General features: G+C 46.7%; 1 protein-coding gene across 6 annotated transcripts in view; it reads left to right on the top strand.

The window, feature by feature from the left end:
• The first annotated feature begins 4,098 nt into the window (after window positions 1–4,098).
• Window positions 4,099–15,318, top strand: part of ACVR1B (activin A receptor type 1B) — a 34,644-nt gene continuing 23,424 nt past the window's right edge. Inside the window, exon 1 of one of the 6 annotated variants that reach the window (XM_004274299.4) lies at window positions 4,099–4,308. In XM_004274299.4, coding sequence (XP_004274347.1) covers window positions 4,218–4,308 — 91 coding nt within the window. In that variant the 5' untranslated portion in view covers window positions 4,099–4,217. The remainder of the gene's footprint in view (window positions 4,309–15,318) is intronic. The other 5 variants (XM_049694112.1, XM_049694110.1, XM_004274300.4 and 2 more) reach the window with 5 other exon arrangements.

Below are 15,318 nucleotides of genomic sequence, written 5' to 3' on the forward strand. Positions count from 1 at the left end.
TCTTTCTAAGCTTTCAGCTCTCGTTCACTTGTAGCCCCCTGAAGTTAGGCCTCTACTCCACCTTCCACTGAACCTGCTCAAGTAAAAGTCACCGCTGGGTTTCAAGTTATCAAATCCTAGACTTTCTTTGTTTCCCATTTTACTTGACTCCTTCCTTCTCAACATTAGAAACTACTGATCTCTTGAAACGCTCTCCTGCCTTGGTTTCCATGATTCTGTTTTTTTCCAGGTTCTTTTCCTATTTCTCTGAGTGTTCCTTCTCTGTCTCCTCTTTCCTGTCTGTGTTGCTGTACTTCCAGAACTACTGCACACCCTGAGCTGTCTGCGTAACTATGATATGCTGCTGATTTCCAATCCATAGCTCCATGGCTCCAGGTTCCTACAAGAGGCCCTTCAAACTCAGTATGTCCAACGGGGAGCTCATTTTCTTTTTCCCAAACTTGCTCTTGCTAATCTGCTGAATTAGCCACCAAGCAGACAGTCACCCACATCAGATTATACTGGAAACATAATGGGCTTCTCTGTTTCCTCCTCACTTTTCACATCCAATCAATCTTGTAGCTTCTACCTCTTTAAAATCTCTTGAACCTATTTTTCTTTCCCATCTCCATTGCTGCTGCCTAGGGTCAGGTCCTCCTCCTATTTTGTCTGAGCTACTAGCTCTTAGGTTTCCTCACCACCAAACCATCTGCACAAAGTTCAAGTTCATTTGGTTCAACAAAGTGGTCTTTCTAAAATACAAATATGATCACTTTACCCCCCTGCTTAGAACCCGTCCAGGAATACTGGAGAAAAGGACACTTCCGTGTGGACTTCCACATCTGTCTCTCTCTCCCACATTACTTTTCAGCTCCACCACCAGCCCCCTTCACCCTCCACTCTCCGCGTGTACTGCCATGCCTAAACATCGGGCAATTTTACCTTGGTATCTTTTTTTTTTTTTTGCGTTACGCGGGCCTCTCACTGCCGTGGAGTGTCTTGGTGTGTTGTAAACAAGATGGCAGCTGTGACACTGGGTGGTCTAGTTAGTGGAGCCTGAGGAGTAAGACTTTTTCCCGGAGAAGTAAATCCTGGTAGCTCTGGGGAATCCCATGACAAAGGGACAGAGCAAGGCGGATGAGTAGTTCGTAGATGTGATGTGGGTCCAGTCCTAAGATTCAGGAGGCTTACAGAAGTGGATGCTTTGCTGGGGTCTTCAGGGATGGGAGGAGAGCCAGGCTGTGGGAGGGAGCGCAGGGAGATTGGGCGGTCTGTCTCCGTACTGCTTGGGCGGTCTGTCTCCGTACTGCTTGGGACCTAAAAGGGAAGGTAGATGCATCATCTGGTAAAACTCTGACTTGAGGAGTTGCTGCAAACTCTCAGGAATAGGGTATGAGGAATATAACGCACCCCTCCCCAACCCCATCAAGTCTAATTTCCCACCTTCAGCTGGCTCTTGAAAACCAGTCTCTGGAAAAGCATGAGATGCTGTGATGTTGAAGAAGCACAGGACCAGGAGGCTGTGGCTTCAACACTAAATTAGACATGAGCTTGGGCGAGTGGCTTACCTTCCTTAGGTCTCAGTTGCCTCACCTGTAAATTGAGCACACCCTGACATGCCTCAACCACTTCATAGGATTATAGTAAAGATTAAATCATCATCATCACAATAGCTTTTCTTTTAATATCACTTCCTAGGTGTCAGAGACCGTACCAAATGCTTTAAAGACAGTATCTTCATCCATCCCCACAATATCTCTATGAGGTAGAACTAACATCAGTTCCAATTTACAGATGAGGGAATTGAGGTTTAGGGAGGTAAAATATCTTGTCCACAGTCAAAGGCTAGCAGGTGAGCTGGTATTTGGTCTGTGGACCCAGCGTTCTGATTCCCTGGGCTGTACCTTCAGCTATGTGACTGCCCTTGTCATTTAGGAGTAAAGCAACCACAGGTCCCCTCTGCGACTTTTGGTCTTGCAGCCACAGTGGCAGCACTTAGCAAGGTATAAGGAAGGACAGTTCCTCTCCCTTGGTCTCAGTAATGTGCTCCTGAGGGGTCAGCCTTCCCTTCCCAACTGCGTGTGTTGGTGAATGTCCTGTGTTGAATAGTGTGCCCCCAGTATTCATGTCTACTCAGAACCTGTGCATGTGATTTCATTTGGAAATAGGATCTTCACAGATGCAATCAAGTTAAAATGATTTTAACTCGTACTGGATTAGGGTGGGCTCTAATCTGATGACTGGTGTCTTCATAAGAAGAGAGAAATTTCGACACAGAGATACAGACACAGAGGGAAGACAGCCATGGGAAGACGGAGGCAGAGATTGAAGTTATGCTTCCACAAGCCAAGGAACACTAAGAATTCTGGGAACCACCAGAAACTAGAGACAAGAAAGGATTCTTCCCTAGAGCCTTCAGAGAGAGGATGGGGCTTCTGACACCTTAGTTTCAGATTTCTAGCCTCCAGAATTGGGACAATAAATTTCTGTTCTTTTAAGCCACCCAGTTTGTGGTACTCTGTTAAGGCAGCCCTAGGAAACTAACACAGTAAACTTACACTGTGCCCACCACAGCTGGGAGCCCTTGAGGGTGGGTGGAACAGAGTTTGGGAGACCAGTTAGATAAAATGGAGGGGGGAATGCCCATTTTGGGGGCCTGAGGCAGAACAGTATAAAAATAAGGTGTTTGCTCATCCAGCTACTGACCCTTGTGTACATGGTGCCTCTGCAAGACTTTGCACATGTGTGTGTGTGTGAGTTGTGTCTGGGGAGTGTGTCTACAGTCCAGTTTTTTTCTTTATATGAGGAGGGGTGTTCTTCAGGTTTGTGACAACTTCAAAGGTGGGGATTCCATTTGAGAAGCTCCCCCGTACCCCAACTCCCACCTTTGGTCATCCTCTCCACCCTTACATCTCAGATGATGAAATTGTGCTTAGAGAGGTTAAAAAGCTTGCCTACATTTTCATGCCAGTTAGTAAGAAAAGGAGGTTTCAGATCCAGAACTCTGGGTCCAAAACCCTGTCCTTTTTGTGATCTCAAGCGCTTTTTCAAGCTAAGGAAAGTGAACTCTTTTCAGAAAGATATGGGTGGTTCAGTTTACCTTTTATAAGCATTTTTTTCTAAATTTGAAAGTAACACTAGCTTATTTGTAAAATATTTAGAAAATACTGAAATGTTTACAGAAAAAGTAAAAAATTATTCTGGTGATAATATTGGCAATTTCTTTTCAGTCCTTTTTCCATGCAGATATATAGTGTCAACAAAATTAGAACAGTACCGTAAATAGTTTTGCATTTTGCTTTTAACATCTCATGGACATTTTCTCACGTCATTATTTTTACAAACATAATTTTTAATTACTAAATAATGCTCCATCATATGGATGGGCCATAATTTGTCTTCTATTATTGAGTACTGTTTCCAGCTTTTTTACAATGATGAACATGCAACAGTTAACATTTCTCACAAATATTTGTCCTCATCTCTGTTATTTCTTGAAGACAGGGGATAGGGATATGAATATTCTAAGACATTTTATACGTAATGCCAAATTGTTTACCAAAAGGGTTCTACCTACAGCAGAGTGGGAGTGCTTCACACGGCACCCTCACCAAGACTGAGTACTGTCATTAAAAAGCCCGGTATATTCTGAAAAGGGGCATCCCATGATTCGATCACACAGGTGGCTGTGCGTCCCGCGGATCGCAGGGGAGGCCACTTGGGGCTGGGAGACTAGTTAGGAGACGGTTGCGACGATCGCGATGGGACGTGACGGGAGCCTGAGGCTAAGCAGTAGGGATGAAGGGAACGGGAACACGCACGGCACTCGTAGAACATTCGATGCGGGGGATGGGGGTCTGTGCCGGTAAGATCACGCTGCGCTGCGGGGAGCGCAGGACAGAGCAGAAGTCGCGTGTCCGGCTCGGCCTCCTCCGCGCCGCGCTCTGCACCCACGGGTGAGGTTGGCCGAGGCGCGAACCCCTCCCACCCCTTTAACTGGGACACTCCCCTTTAAGGCGGGCGCCCGCGCGCACCCGGCCCCGCCCTTCGGGGGCGCGCGCGGCGGCCGCGGCGCCGGCTCCGCCGGGAGTGCACGTGCCGGCGCCGGGCGGAGAAGAGGGAGGCGGGAGCCGGGCCGCGGGAGGAGGGGAGGCGCCGGGGGCGCGCGCGCGCGCGCTGGGCGCTGCTGGGCTGCGGCGGCGGCGGCGGCGGCGGCGGCGGCGGCGGCGGCGGTTACTATGGCGGAGTCGGCCGGAGCCTCCTCCTTCTTCCTCCTTGTTGTTCTCCTGCTGGCCGGCAGCGGCGGGTCCGGGCCGCGGGGGATCCAGGGTGAGTCCCGGGGCGGGGGCCAGGATGGAGAGGGCCGGGCGAGGGCGAGGCCTCACGCAGCGGCCCCTGGCTACAGCGCGCCCCCTCCCCACGCACTCAATATGGCCGGGCGGGGGGCGCGGGGGAGTCGCGGTGACCCCCAGTCGGCTTTCCCCTACCCCCGAGGCGCGGCCGTCCAGCCGGGACCGAGCTCACGCCGGGCCCCTGGGGACCCGATCCCTCTTCCCGGCGAAACTGGATTCGGGGAGCTCTCGGGGGTCGCGCTCCCAGCACCCCCATGTTCCATAGAGGGGAGTGCGGGCTTCCTTCCCCAGTATTTGGAGGTCCACGTTTCTGCCCCTCAGCATGTCCAGGGGCGGTGGTCTTCATTCCCTCTCTCCAGATGCTCCTTGGGGGGCGCCTTTTCTCCCGCCAAGATCGTGGGGCTCGGGCGATGGGGTCTTTGCCTCTCCGAGGTATCCTCATGTTGAGAGTCCTTGCGCACCTCAGATGAAAGGGGAAGGGGTCTCAAACCTTTCCTTGAGCTCCTGCGCTCGGGGTGCCTCTTCCTCTCCTTATCCTTCCTCTCTAATGTTCTGGGAAAGCGAGTCACATTTCCCCTTCGCGCAGTCCCTTGAGTTCAGTGGGGCCAGCCCCCCCACCCCTCCAATACACATGCCCCGCGGAAGCTCTGTGGAGGCAATGGGACCAACAGGGCCCTAAACGTTTCGGGAGCTTGGCTTTGGAATCTCTCGAACCCTAGGAAACCTAGTTCCAGAACAGTTAATCTGCATCTAGGTGTATTTGCTTTTCACCTCGCCTCTCCCACCCTACCCCAGGGGGCCCATTCACTTCGTCACTTTGTGGATGCCTTTCAGGTGACATCCTAGAACCTGCCTCCCACCCCCAAGATCATTTAAAGACCCCTGCACTGGAGCGGCTCCCGGCCCTTGGGCAGGATTTATTTACCTTCCAGCACAGCCCCTTCCCTACACACTCCCCCACCTCACACACCCCTTACCTTCCAAACCCCACGGCTTCTGCTCCCTGGTAGCACCCGCACCCTTCCCGCTGCAGAGGTAGCCCCTTTCTGTGGGACACTCAGCTGGGTGTCTTGTTTGTGAGGCTTGGGGGGCTTGAGGAGAGCAGATGAAACCCTAAAATATTTAACTTAAGGGTGTCGTCTCAAATGCGTGTTGGCATTGGGGTAGCAGATGAAGGTTATACTTGGCAGTTATATTGAACTGATTATTGACCCACAGATAGATCTGGGAGAGCTGATCCAGGTCTGTATCGGCTCCCGATGTACAAAGCCTGCTGCTTTGACTTCTCAGCAGCCCCTAACCTTCCAGCAGTGGGAGATCAAATGTATGTCCTGTGGCTCTCTTCTCTCCACTAAAAAGAATGGTTCTTAGGTGGGTTCTGGCTTCCTTCGTAAACCAGACAATCAACAAAAGACCTCATCCCACTTTGGAGTCTCAAAAACAAGTTCATTACCTCCAGCCTTGATATTTGTTCCCAGTGGTGCAGCCTGTGCGGTGGGGTCTTTGTTCACAGGCTAATGCTTCTGCTAAGGCGCCTCATGCGTGTTCCTGGGTCTTCGCCGCTCTGTGGCATAGGTAATGTGTCGTGGGGTCTGATAGACATGGTGAAGGTGTATGTACACAGTCTGACATTGGTGGTAAATTAATGGTTTTCATGAATGTTGTTTACTGGGCCTTATTATGGGCCATGTTCTTGGAGTGTGTAACACGATGTTGTTTCTCTAGTAGGGTAGTAAGTAAGGAGACTCAGCCTTCAGGTTTGTTATTTTACATGTGATGAATAAATCTTTAAATTCCTTCCATAGGAATTTTTATCCTGTTCCTAATATATCCAAGATTTTTAACAGCCGTGTCCCTGTTGGTTTGGTGTAGTGTCTGGTGGGATATTTCTTGTTGTGAGCCTTGAATGTTTAATTGATAATCCAGCTGGTTCTGAATGGGGCAGAGTTCATTTTCTGTAACCTTCCTGAAATGGATGTTGTTGGCGTGAGGATGGGTGGGCATAATAGGAAGTTGCTTTCTTTTTTTGGTAAATTGGAAATTAGGTTGTGTGTCCAGCAAGCATTCTCGAAGGCCTTTAAATTTGGCCAGACACTACAGTTTTTTCCGGGACGCATCTAGTTGCCAATAGTGCATGCTACAGAGACCACGGTTGCAAAAGGCTTCAAGTAAGACATCAGTTCTGGGAAAATAGAGGCTGTGGGATAACAAGAAGTTGATTGCTGTCCTCCCCTGCACTTCCTCTGTTGTGATCCTCGAGGCGGGCTGGAGGAATGGCAGAACCAGCCAGCCCTGATGCCTGGTACTTGGACAGGACATGAGGGCAGCAAGGGGTCGGTGTCTGCGTTAAGTAGTGAACTAATGTCGACTTAGTAAAAGGCCAGTGATAAGAAGCATGAGTTCCAGGTTATAAACAGCATCATTTGATAGGTGGGCCATGTTTTAAGGCCTGCCTTTGGAATTTTCACATTAGTACTTGAAAACGTAAAATTGAATTAGTAGCCGGGGAGCGTGATATTTCTTTCTTAAGACAAAAGCAACAAGGGAGACATTTGAGGTTCTGATAGGAATATTTTTAATTTCTGTGAGTAAACTAAAAATTTAATTTCAGGCCAAGTCTTGTAATTTTGTTGAGTGGACATGAATTCGAACTACGGTGAAAGTGAACTCGCATAGAGAAAAAGAATCTCAGATTCGTTTTGTTAAGAGCTCCGGGAACAGATGTGATTAAAACAATAAAATGGCTACTCTGGTTAAAGGTTAGAGCCAGATGGAGGGAGGAGGCTGGTTTCCAGCCCCTGAACTTTGCTCCCTTACAGGTTGTCCTGAGTGAGGCACTTAACCTTTCTGTGACTGCCTCAGTTTTGCCTCTGTAAAGTAAGGAACTAGTCTGTGCCGCTCTTATTGGGACATTTGCGAGACTGACTTACTGATAGCCAGTTGGCTGGGAGGTATTTTTAGACACAGTTTCTGACTTCAGAGACCAGGCAATGTTGGGTTACTTTTTATCTTATGGGGCAGAGTAATTCTTGGGATTGATAGAAGCATCATATGTCACAGTGTGGTGAATTTCTTCTTCTTTGTGCATTTCTGTGGACCCGTTTCAGATTTCCTCAAGTTAATTTCTGTCTCTTGACAGGCCCTTACATCTTAGGCCGGGCAGCATACCTTTGCTAATCAAAGGCAGTCTGGAGGGAGTGACCTGCTTTAGGCTTTATTGGTTTGGCAACGTTTTAATTCTTACGCAACTCCGGGTATGTTTATGGCACTATGTAAATGTTACATAAGAACATGGAGGCTGAGAGGTGGCCAGAATGGTGCCTGTGAACACAGGAAGGTTAGACTGAGGACTTCATCTGAAAGGACCTTGGGAATCTGCAGTCAGTACAGGAAGAAGCTGCGCTTCATTTTTGTCTAAAAACCTTTTTAGATGATTGTGTCTTTCAGGTGGACTACTGTGTTATAAATAGGTGTATTCTCCACCGGTGAGCTAATTGTAACCTTGCTACCAGAATATGAATCAGGAGGTGATGATGAGGCGCTGCCTCTTCCAGCATGGCCTGCTGAAGCTGCTTGTTGCATTTCGGAGCACGAGTTGAATTGCCTCGCAGTCTGTTCTCATAATAACTCAGGAGTGCGGGGTGTTGAGGTGGAATGGAATTCTCAGTCCACGGTGCTTGAGATCTTCTTTATTTTTGAAGGTTAAATTAGAATACTGGAGTGGCTCTTTTGTTTTAATTTTGAAATCCTTATTGTTTACTGTTCAGTTTTTGCTCAGAGCAGCCGTGAACATTAATTCTGGAATCCCGCCTCTTTGTCTCGAGTTCTTGTGCTATTTGTCTGTTACAGTAGGGTTGATGTAAGAGGGTCTTACCTCATTTTCCTCTCTGTATTCACAAGAAGAAAATCCTGGAGTCCTTTTGCTCATCAGTTCCCCCCGATGCTGGAAGTGCTGCGGGCCTCCGGAGCCCATCAGTTCCGCCTGGCCTAGGAGTGTCCAAACCTTTGAAGGGAATCGGCTCCGGAGCCGCCAGTCCCCGGCAGTCTCGGCTACGTTTCTGTCACTCTGCAGGGGCGGCATCACGGCCAGGTTCGAGTCCAGCTCTCGGGTTTTGCTCTCCTCAGCTTCTCTCACACGTGGTCCAACCTGCGGCTGGGCCTGGAGGCAGCATCTCTGCTCTTGCCTGTTCTCTCTGCTTTGCTGGCTTTTCCGTCGCGGATAAATACCGTTCCAGAGCGTAGCTTTCTTCTTCCTCTGTAGGTCTCGGGAGCTTGGTGCAGCTGTGCAGCTGCCACCCCCAGCAGTCGTACCTGCCCACGGGTGTCTGAGACAGCGCCACTTCAGGCAGCTCTGGTGTTCTTTTCGGGTTTTCTTCCCTCTCCACTTAGTCTGAAGCCTGCATTTGTCTCGCTAAATATTTTGAATTTAACACAATGAAAGTAACTGCCTTTCCCTTTAAAGTATCAATCCCCCTAATATTTACACAATTACATATAGGAGGTTTCTTTATTCATTCGGTTGGGTATGTGCCTGGAATGGTTCTTGGCATGAGGAGGTAACAGGGAACAAGGTGGACAAGAATCCCGAACTCTCATGGAACTGACTATTGCAGTGGCTCAGACCGAAAATAAATGAGTAAACACAGTTATCAGTCATGAGGGCTGTGAAGGAAATAAAGCAGGATGGTGTGCTGGAGTGCGTGGGGTGGGGGGGCTGCCACGTCACATCCCTGTCCGCTTCACTGTTTCATCTGTAAAATGGGGCTAATCCAGTCAGGTCGTGTTATTTGCCGTAACTGTGTTCTGTGAGGCCCACTTGAACACAGGATTCGCAAATACTGGACCACTGCTCCTGGGGGAGACACAGGGTTAGTTCCCTGCAGCTGCTGGTCACACGTTTTCATCAGCTGATTGGTACATAACCTCGTGTTGTTCGTGTTTCTGTTTAAAGGCACCTCATTTAATTTACATTGTTGACTCAATAACATTGAACTCAGGGCCAAGAGCACTGTAATGCGTGCCTGAATGAAGCTTAGTCAGTATATGTATTTTCTTTCTCGTAAGGTACGTCACTGTCTTCTCGAGCTTCAGAACACTAAGCTACTGCTCTTGGGGGCTGTTTTAAACAGTGAAATCACCAAGAAAAAACACAAAAAGCCTGGCACTGAACATACCATGAGAAGGACACATGTTAACAGTATGAGCTGAAACAAGAAGCCAGAGCATTGCCTTGTTCAGCCTCAGTGGGAACGTGTGCATTGGGTGACTCAAAGTTTTCACCACTCTGCGCATGTCTGCAAATGACCATGAAAGCACTGAGAGTATTGATTTGGGGGTTCTAAATAAATTTTAGCAAGTGGGCAGATTCACAGATACGAATCCATGAATAACGAGAATCAACTGTATCTTGTTAAAAGCCATACAATGATTGTGGCAGAGAGAAAATTATATCATGTGGAATTCCCAGGATTCCTGAATGGTTTCACTGAACCAAAAGTTTAATGTATACAGTTAGGAGTCCCGTTTCCAGCCTGTGAATAAACTAAACAGGTATATATATACGTATATCGAATACTGCTATGGTGATCTAAGGGTTCCTGTAACCCTTGAGCACCTACCATATACCTGGCACTGCTGTAGGTGCAGGGATACAACAGTAAACAAAAGGAGACAAATACTTTCCTTGGTGAAGTGTACCTTCTGTGGTGAAATAGACAATAAAGAAATAAAACACAAGGTGATTCTGTCTACCACAGTCCCCCCGCTGCTCTCCTCTCCTCAAGTTTCCTAGCCTTAGGTATATACACACCTTTTCCCAGTTACTCAGTCACACATGAATGCAGGTAGTACAGCTGACCCTTGAGCAACGTGGGTGTGAACTGCATGGGTCTACCTATACTTGGATTTCTTTCAGTAAATACAGACTAGAGTAGTGTACGGTCCAAGGTTGGTTGAATCCGTGGGTGCGGAACCACAGATCCAGAGGGATGATTGTTATGTTATACTTGGGTTTTTGACTCCATGGTGGTCAGTGCCCCTAACCCCTGAGTTGTTCAAGGGTCAACTGTGTTGTGACGGGATTAAAGCAGTGCGCCTCCAGATAGGCAGGCTGTCGTGGTGGGCCTGACCTAATCAAGCTAGCCCTTTGAAAGCAGAGCATTTTCTCAGCTGATTGCAGAAGAGGAAGGCAGAGATGCTCCAGCTGGCTTGGAAGAAAGTAAACATCCATGTATGAACTGCCCATGGGAGCCACGTGAGCAGGAACTGCAGGCTGACTTCAGGAGCTGAGTGGTCCCCGGCCATCAGCGAGGAGGGAAACGGGGGCTTCAGTCCTTCTTCCACAGGGCATTAGAGTTTGGCAGCAACGAGTGAGTTTGGGAGAGGTCCCAGCCCCAGATGAGAAAGCAGGCCCAGCTGACATCAGTCGTGCTGTGCCTGGACTTCTGACCTACAGAAACTGGGAAATAGTAAATAGGTGTTGTTTTTAAAAATCTGTGTGTGGTGAGTCAGATGGTGATGTGAGGAGAAGGAAAACAGGAGAGGGAAACAACAGGACTCTCCCAAGATAGGCTTGAGGCGCCTTGAGACCTGGTACCCTGTCATCCCGTGGATGGACCTTGCGGAAAGAAGTGTGGAAAGAAGTCCTTTGACCACCTGTGGCTTTCACCTACTGCCTGTTACCTTTTCCTAGATATCTGTGAGTGTTTGGAGGAGAGAGGAGATTGTGGGTGCTTTGGAGATAAACTTTTTAGATGGTTTTGATGTTTTGAGTTGAGGAATCTGTGAATTGAAGGATGTTTTTTTTAAATAAGTATTTGTGTTGAACCTGCCTTACCCCAAATCTCTGCATATTGTCTTAGTGTATGTTTGTAGACATTACATTCTACGCTTGTAGTAGAGAAGCTTGAATCACATTCAGTCAACGTTCATTCCTAACATGCAGGGCCAAGCTTAATGTTGAGAGGGATACTGAGGAACGACTCTGTCCTTGCCATTGAGGCGTTTACACACAAATTGACTTCTGCTTGTTAGAAGAACCATAAAACCACAAAGAGCTCTGACCCTTCTCATTCACTAGGATGACAGTAGTGATAAAAGCATCTGATCTCCTGAATGTATACCATCTACTCGAGTGTTACACGGAGCCTTTGTGCTACATCGTGTACTCTGTACAACTGTTCTCTGAGGCACTCTCATCCCCATTTTACAGATGAGAAAACTGGGACATAGGTTAAGCAGTGGGCCTAAAGTCTGTCTGACTCCAAAGCACATGCTCTAAATCCTGTACTCTACTATGTACTGTAATGACTATTAAAGTAGCTTTCTAACCAGTCCCTGCCTCCTGTCTCTCCCTTGTCATCCTTCCTACCACTGGATTTAACTTTGGAAAGTGCACCTTCCGTGTCACTTTTATGTGGCCTCCAGGATCAACTCCAGACCCCTTAGCCTGGCATCACAGTCCACGCAGTCTGGCCTAGTCTCCCTTACTGCCCTTGTCTCTGACTGGAACCATGGCATTGTTGTCACATCTGTTTACTTTGGACCTAACATGCCTTGTGCTTTTCTTGGTCTTGGCCTTCTCTTCTTAGCCTAGTCCAAATCCAGCCATCCTCCAGTGTGGGACCCACTTTGTCTTCCTCCTATCCCCCAGCCAGTGACTCCATCCTCTCTGCTTTTCTCTTTGGTCCGTATCAGTGGTATAGAGGTTCACACTGGTTTATAGTTTTCTGCTTCTCCCACTCTCGCTTCTCTACCCCCTAAAAATTGATGCTAGGAGCTACCTTATTTTTCTTTATATGTCTTCGTCCTATCACAGAGCCTTGCGTATTTTAAGTACTTAATAATTTAATTGAATTCATTCATCTCTTTTCCATCCTCTCAGCAAAATCCTAGGTAAATAATTCTAGTTCTGTCCTGCTGTAATTTTATTGTCTCCTGTATGTACAGTTTTTATCCCAGTCTCTCAGAATGCTGCAAACATTTGTGAGTTACTTGGAACATCCTAATCACACTTCCTACCTCACCTCTTGCATCTCTGTTTATTCTACTCTGTTTATTCTACCACCTGCCCATTTTATTCCAGCCAGATGAACTTGATCTCAGCCTCTTTAGTTTATTCTCCGTCCTGGCTGATTTTGTTTTCTCCTTCATTGTCCCAGTTGCCTGAAACAGTCATTCCTATCCCTCTTCTCCCTCAAAACTGTGATGTACACTGTGGCCTCTCCACACATCCATAGTATAGTAAGTAGGTCAGGAAGCAAAGAGGACTGCCACTGATAAATACCCTCCCCTGCTCTAACGAGCCACGAGCGTGTCTGCTTAAGTACAGCAAAGAAAGAAAACAGAATGGTTGTACCTGTCAATATAAACGTGTCAGTAAAGGAGAAATACCAAGTTACTAGTAGGCAGCCTGAATGTGACAGCTGAGTCTGTACATTTAGGTCCCAGGAACACTGGACGTGCTCTGTCATAGTGATGCCACTCCTTCCAGCTTTACCTTGACGCTCTCCTGGGCAGCAGGTGGGCCCTTGCTAGGTGTTCAGGCATTTACAGTCAGCCATAAGTTAAGTCGCAGTGACAGGTCTCCTTAGCATAAACATCAAACGTCTTTTTTGAGTGAGAACAAAGCTTTCATTCTCTAGACCTGAGGCTTAAGGGTGACTTGTTTAAACAGCTCTCTGGGGTTGGGTTTGTCTCCAAGTAGAATGTCAGAAAGGCAGTTTGTAGAATAGATATAGTGTGGAGCTGGCTTTTCAAACACCTTTCTCTTATGCAAAACCCACTCTGAGACCTTTTCCCAGATTGAAATTAAACACCAAGCTTATCAAATGTCTTATTGTTAAATCTGTGCGTTTTTCCCCCTCGTCATACAAATAGCTTCCTTTATTAAGTCAGTTACATTTTTTTCATAAGTGCTTTTTACCAGTATACTTTTTGGATGTTTTAGATACCACCAACTACACATGTAAAATTTGACTTTATCATGGCTCTTGGGTGCTTAAGAGTTTTTGTTTTGTTTTATTTTAGTGTAGTTTTACAATCTAATTCTGATGATTGTGAAGGCTGGAAATGCAACTTGATTCTTTGTTAGCAATAGCATCTGATTGCTGTATTTTAATGCAGCAGGACTTTTCTGCCTGGTACTGTGTCAGTTCTGCAGCCTCACCCGCTGTCTTCTCCCCAACCCCCCACCCCCTGGAGAAACAAACATTACCTCTACTTTGATAGTTTAGTGCCAGACACCTCCATTTTTAAACCCGATTCAAGATTTTCATAAACATTTTGGCAGTTGTCTAAATCAGTAGTTACTGAACAACTTTTTTCTTTCTTTTTTTAAAAAAATTTATTTATTTTTATATTTAGCCGCGTTGGGTCTTCGTTGCTGCACGCAGGCTTTCTCTGTTTGCAACGAACGGGGGCTACTCTTCGTTGCGGTGCGCGGGCTTCTCATCGCGGTGGCTTCTCTTGTTGCGGAGCACGGGCTCTAGGCTCGCGGGCTTCAGTAGCTGTGGCTCGCGGGCTCTAGAGCGCAGGCTCAGTAGTTGTGGAGCATGGGCTTCGTTGCTCCGCAGCATGTGGGAACTTCCCGGACCAGGGCTTGAACCCGTGTCCCCTGCATTGGCAGGCGGATTCTTAAGCACTGCGCCACCAGGGAAGCCCTTTCTTTTTTCTTTCTGTCTTCTTAAAGCAGTAAAAGTCTTTCAAAAATGAAAATGTAGACAGGTATATAAAACGGATAAAAGCATGTCCACTCTGGCAGAGCCCCTTCCCTCTCAGATTGCTAGGCTGAGATCTGTTGAATGAGACTTATTAATCATGGCGCTATTTGCTGATCACTGTGCTGGATACCAGTGAGAAAATGAAGCAGAGAAGGACACTGGTTCCCTCCTTTAGGAGTTTACAGGTTCCTGGGACATCGGAAGGACACTGTACCTCCATTTTTTTTGGTATGCTCGTGTTAGGTTTTTGTTGTTATTGTTTTGTAATTGAGATTATATTATACATACTATCTTACAGAGATTTATGGTATTTTAAAAATTGCGGTAGAACACATATAACCATTTTTAACCATTTTAAAGTGTATAATTCAGTGGTGTTAAGTACCTTCATAATGGTACACAGACCATCACCACTCTCTAGTTCCAGAACTTTTTCTTTACCCTGAAGGAAACCCAGTAACCCATTAAGCCAGCATTCCCCATCTTCTCCCCCAAGCCCCTAACAACCACTAATAATGCTTTCTGGATATTTAATATAAATGGACCCATACAGCATGTGACTTCTTTCAGTTAACATCATGTTTCAGAGTTCATCCACAGTGTAGTGACTATCAGTAGTTTATTGCCCTTTATAGCTGAGTAATACTCCATCATATGAATATACCACATTTTGTTTATCCTTTCTCTGTTTGGTGGACATTTGGGTTTCCACCTTTTGACGGTTGTGAATAGTGCTGTTATGAACATTCGAGTACAAGTTTTTGTTTAAACACTTGTTTTCAATCTTCTGGATATACACCTGGGAGTGGAATTGCTGGGTTACATGGTAATTCAACGTTTAACTTACTGAGGAACCATCAAACTGTTTTCTATAGTGGCTGCACCGGTTTCTGATCCTACTGTCAGTGTATAGGGTCCCAGTTTCCTCTGAGTCTGCACCAACACTTTCTTATGGCCTTCCTAGTGGGTGTGAAGTGGTTTCGATTTACATTTGAATTTGCAATTCATTTGCATTTGAGATGATGTTGAACATCTTTTCATGTACTTTTTGGTCATTTGTATATCTTTGGAGAAATGTCTGTTCAGGTCCTTTGCCTGTTTTAAAATTATTTTTTGTCATTGTTGAGGTTTTTTTAAATATAAATTTATTTATTTATTTTTGGCTGCATTGGGTCTTTGTTGCTGCATGCGGGCTTTCTCTAGTTGTGGCGAGCGGGGGCTACTCTTCCTTGCGGTGCACGAGCTTCTCATTGTGGTGGCTTCTCTTG

This window comes from Orcinus orca, chromosome 11 (assembly GCF_937001465.1).
Source record: "Orcinus orca chromosome 11, mOrcOrc1.1, whole genome shotgun sequence".
In the NCBI taxonomy this organism is placed as follows: domain Eukaryota; kingdom Metazoa; phylum Chordata; class Mammalia; order Artiodactyla; family Delphinidae; genus Orcinus; species Orcinus orca.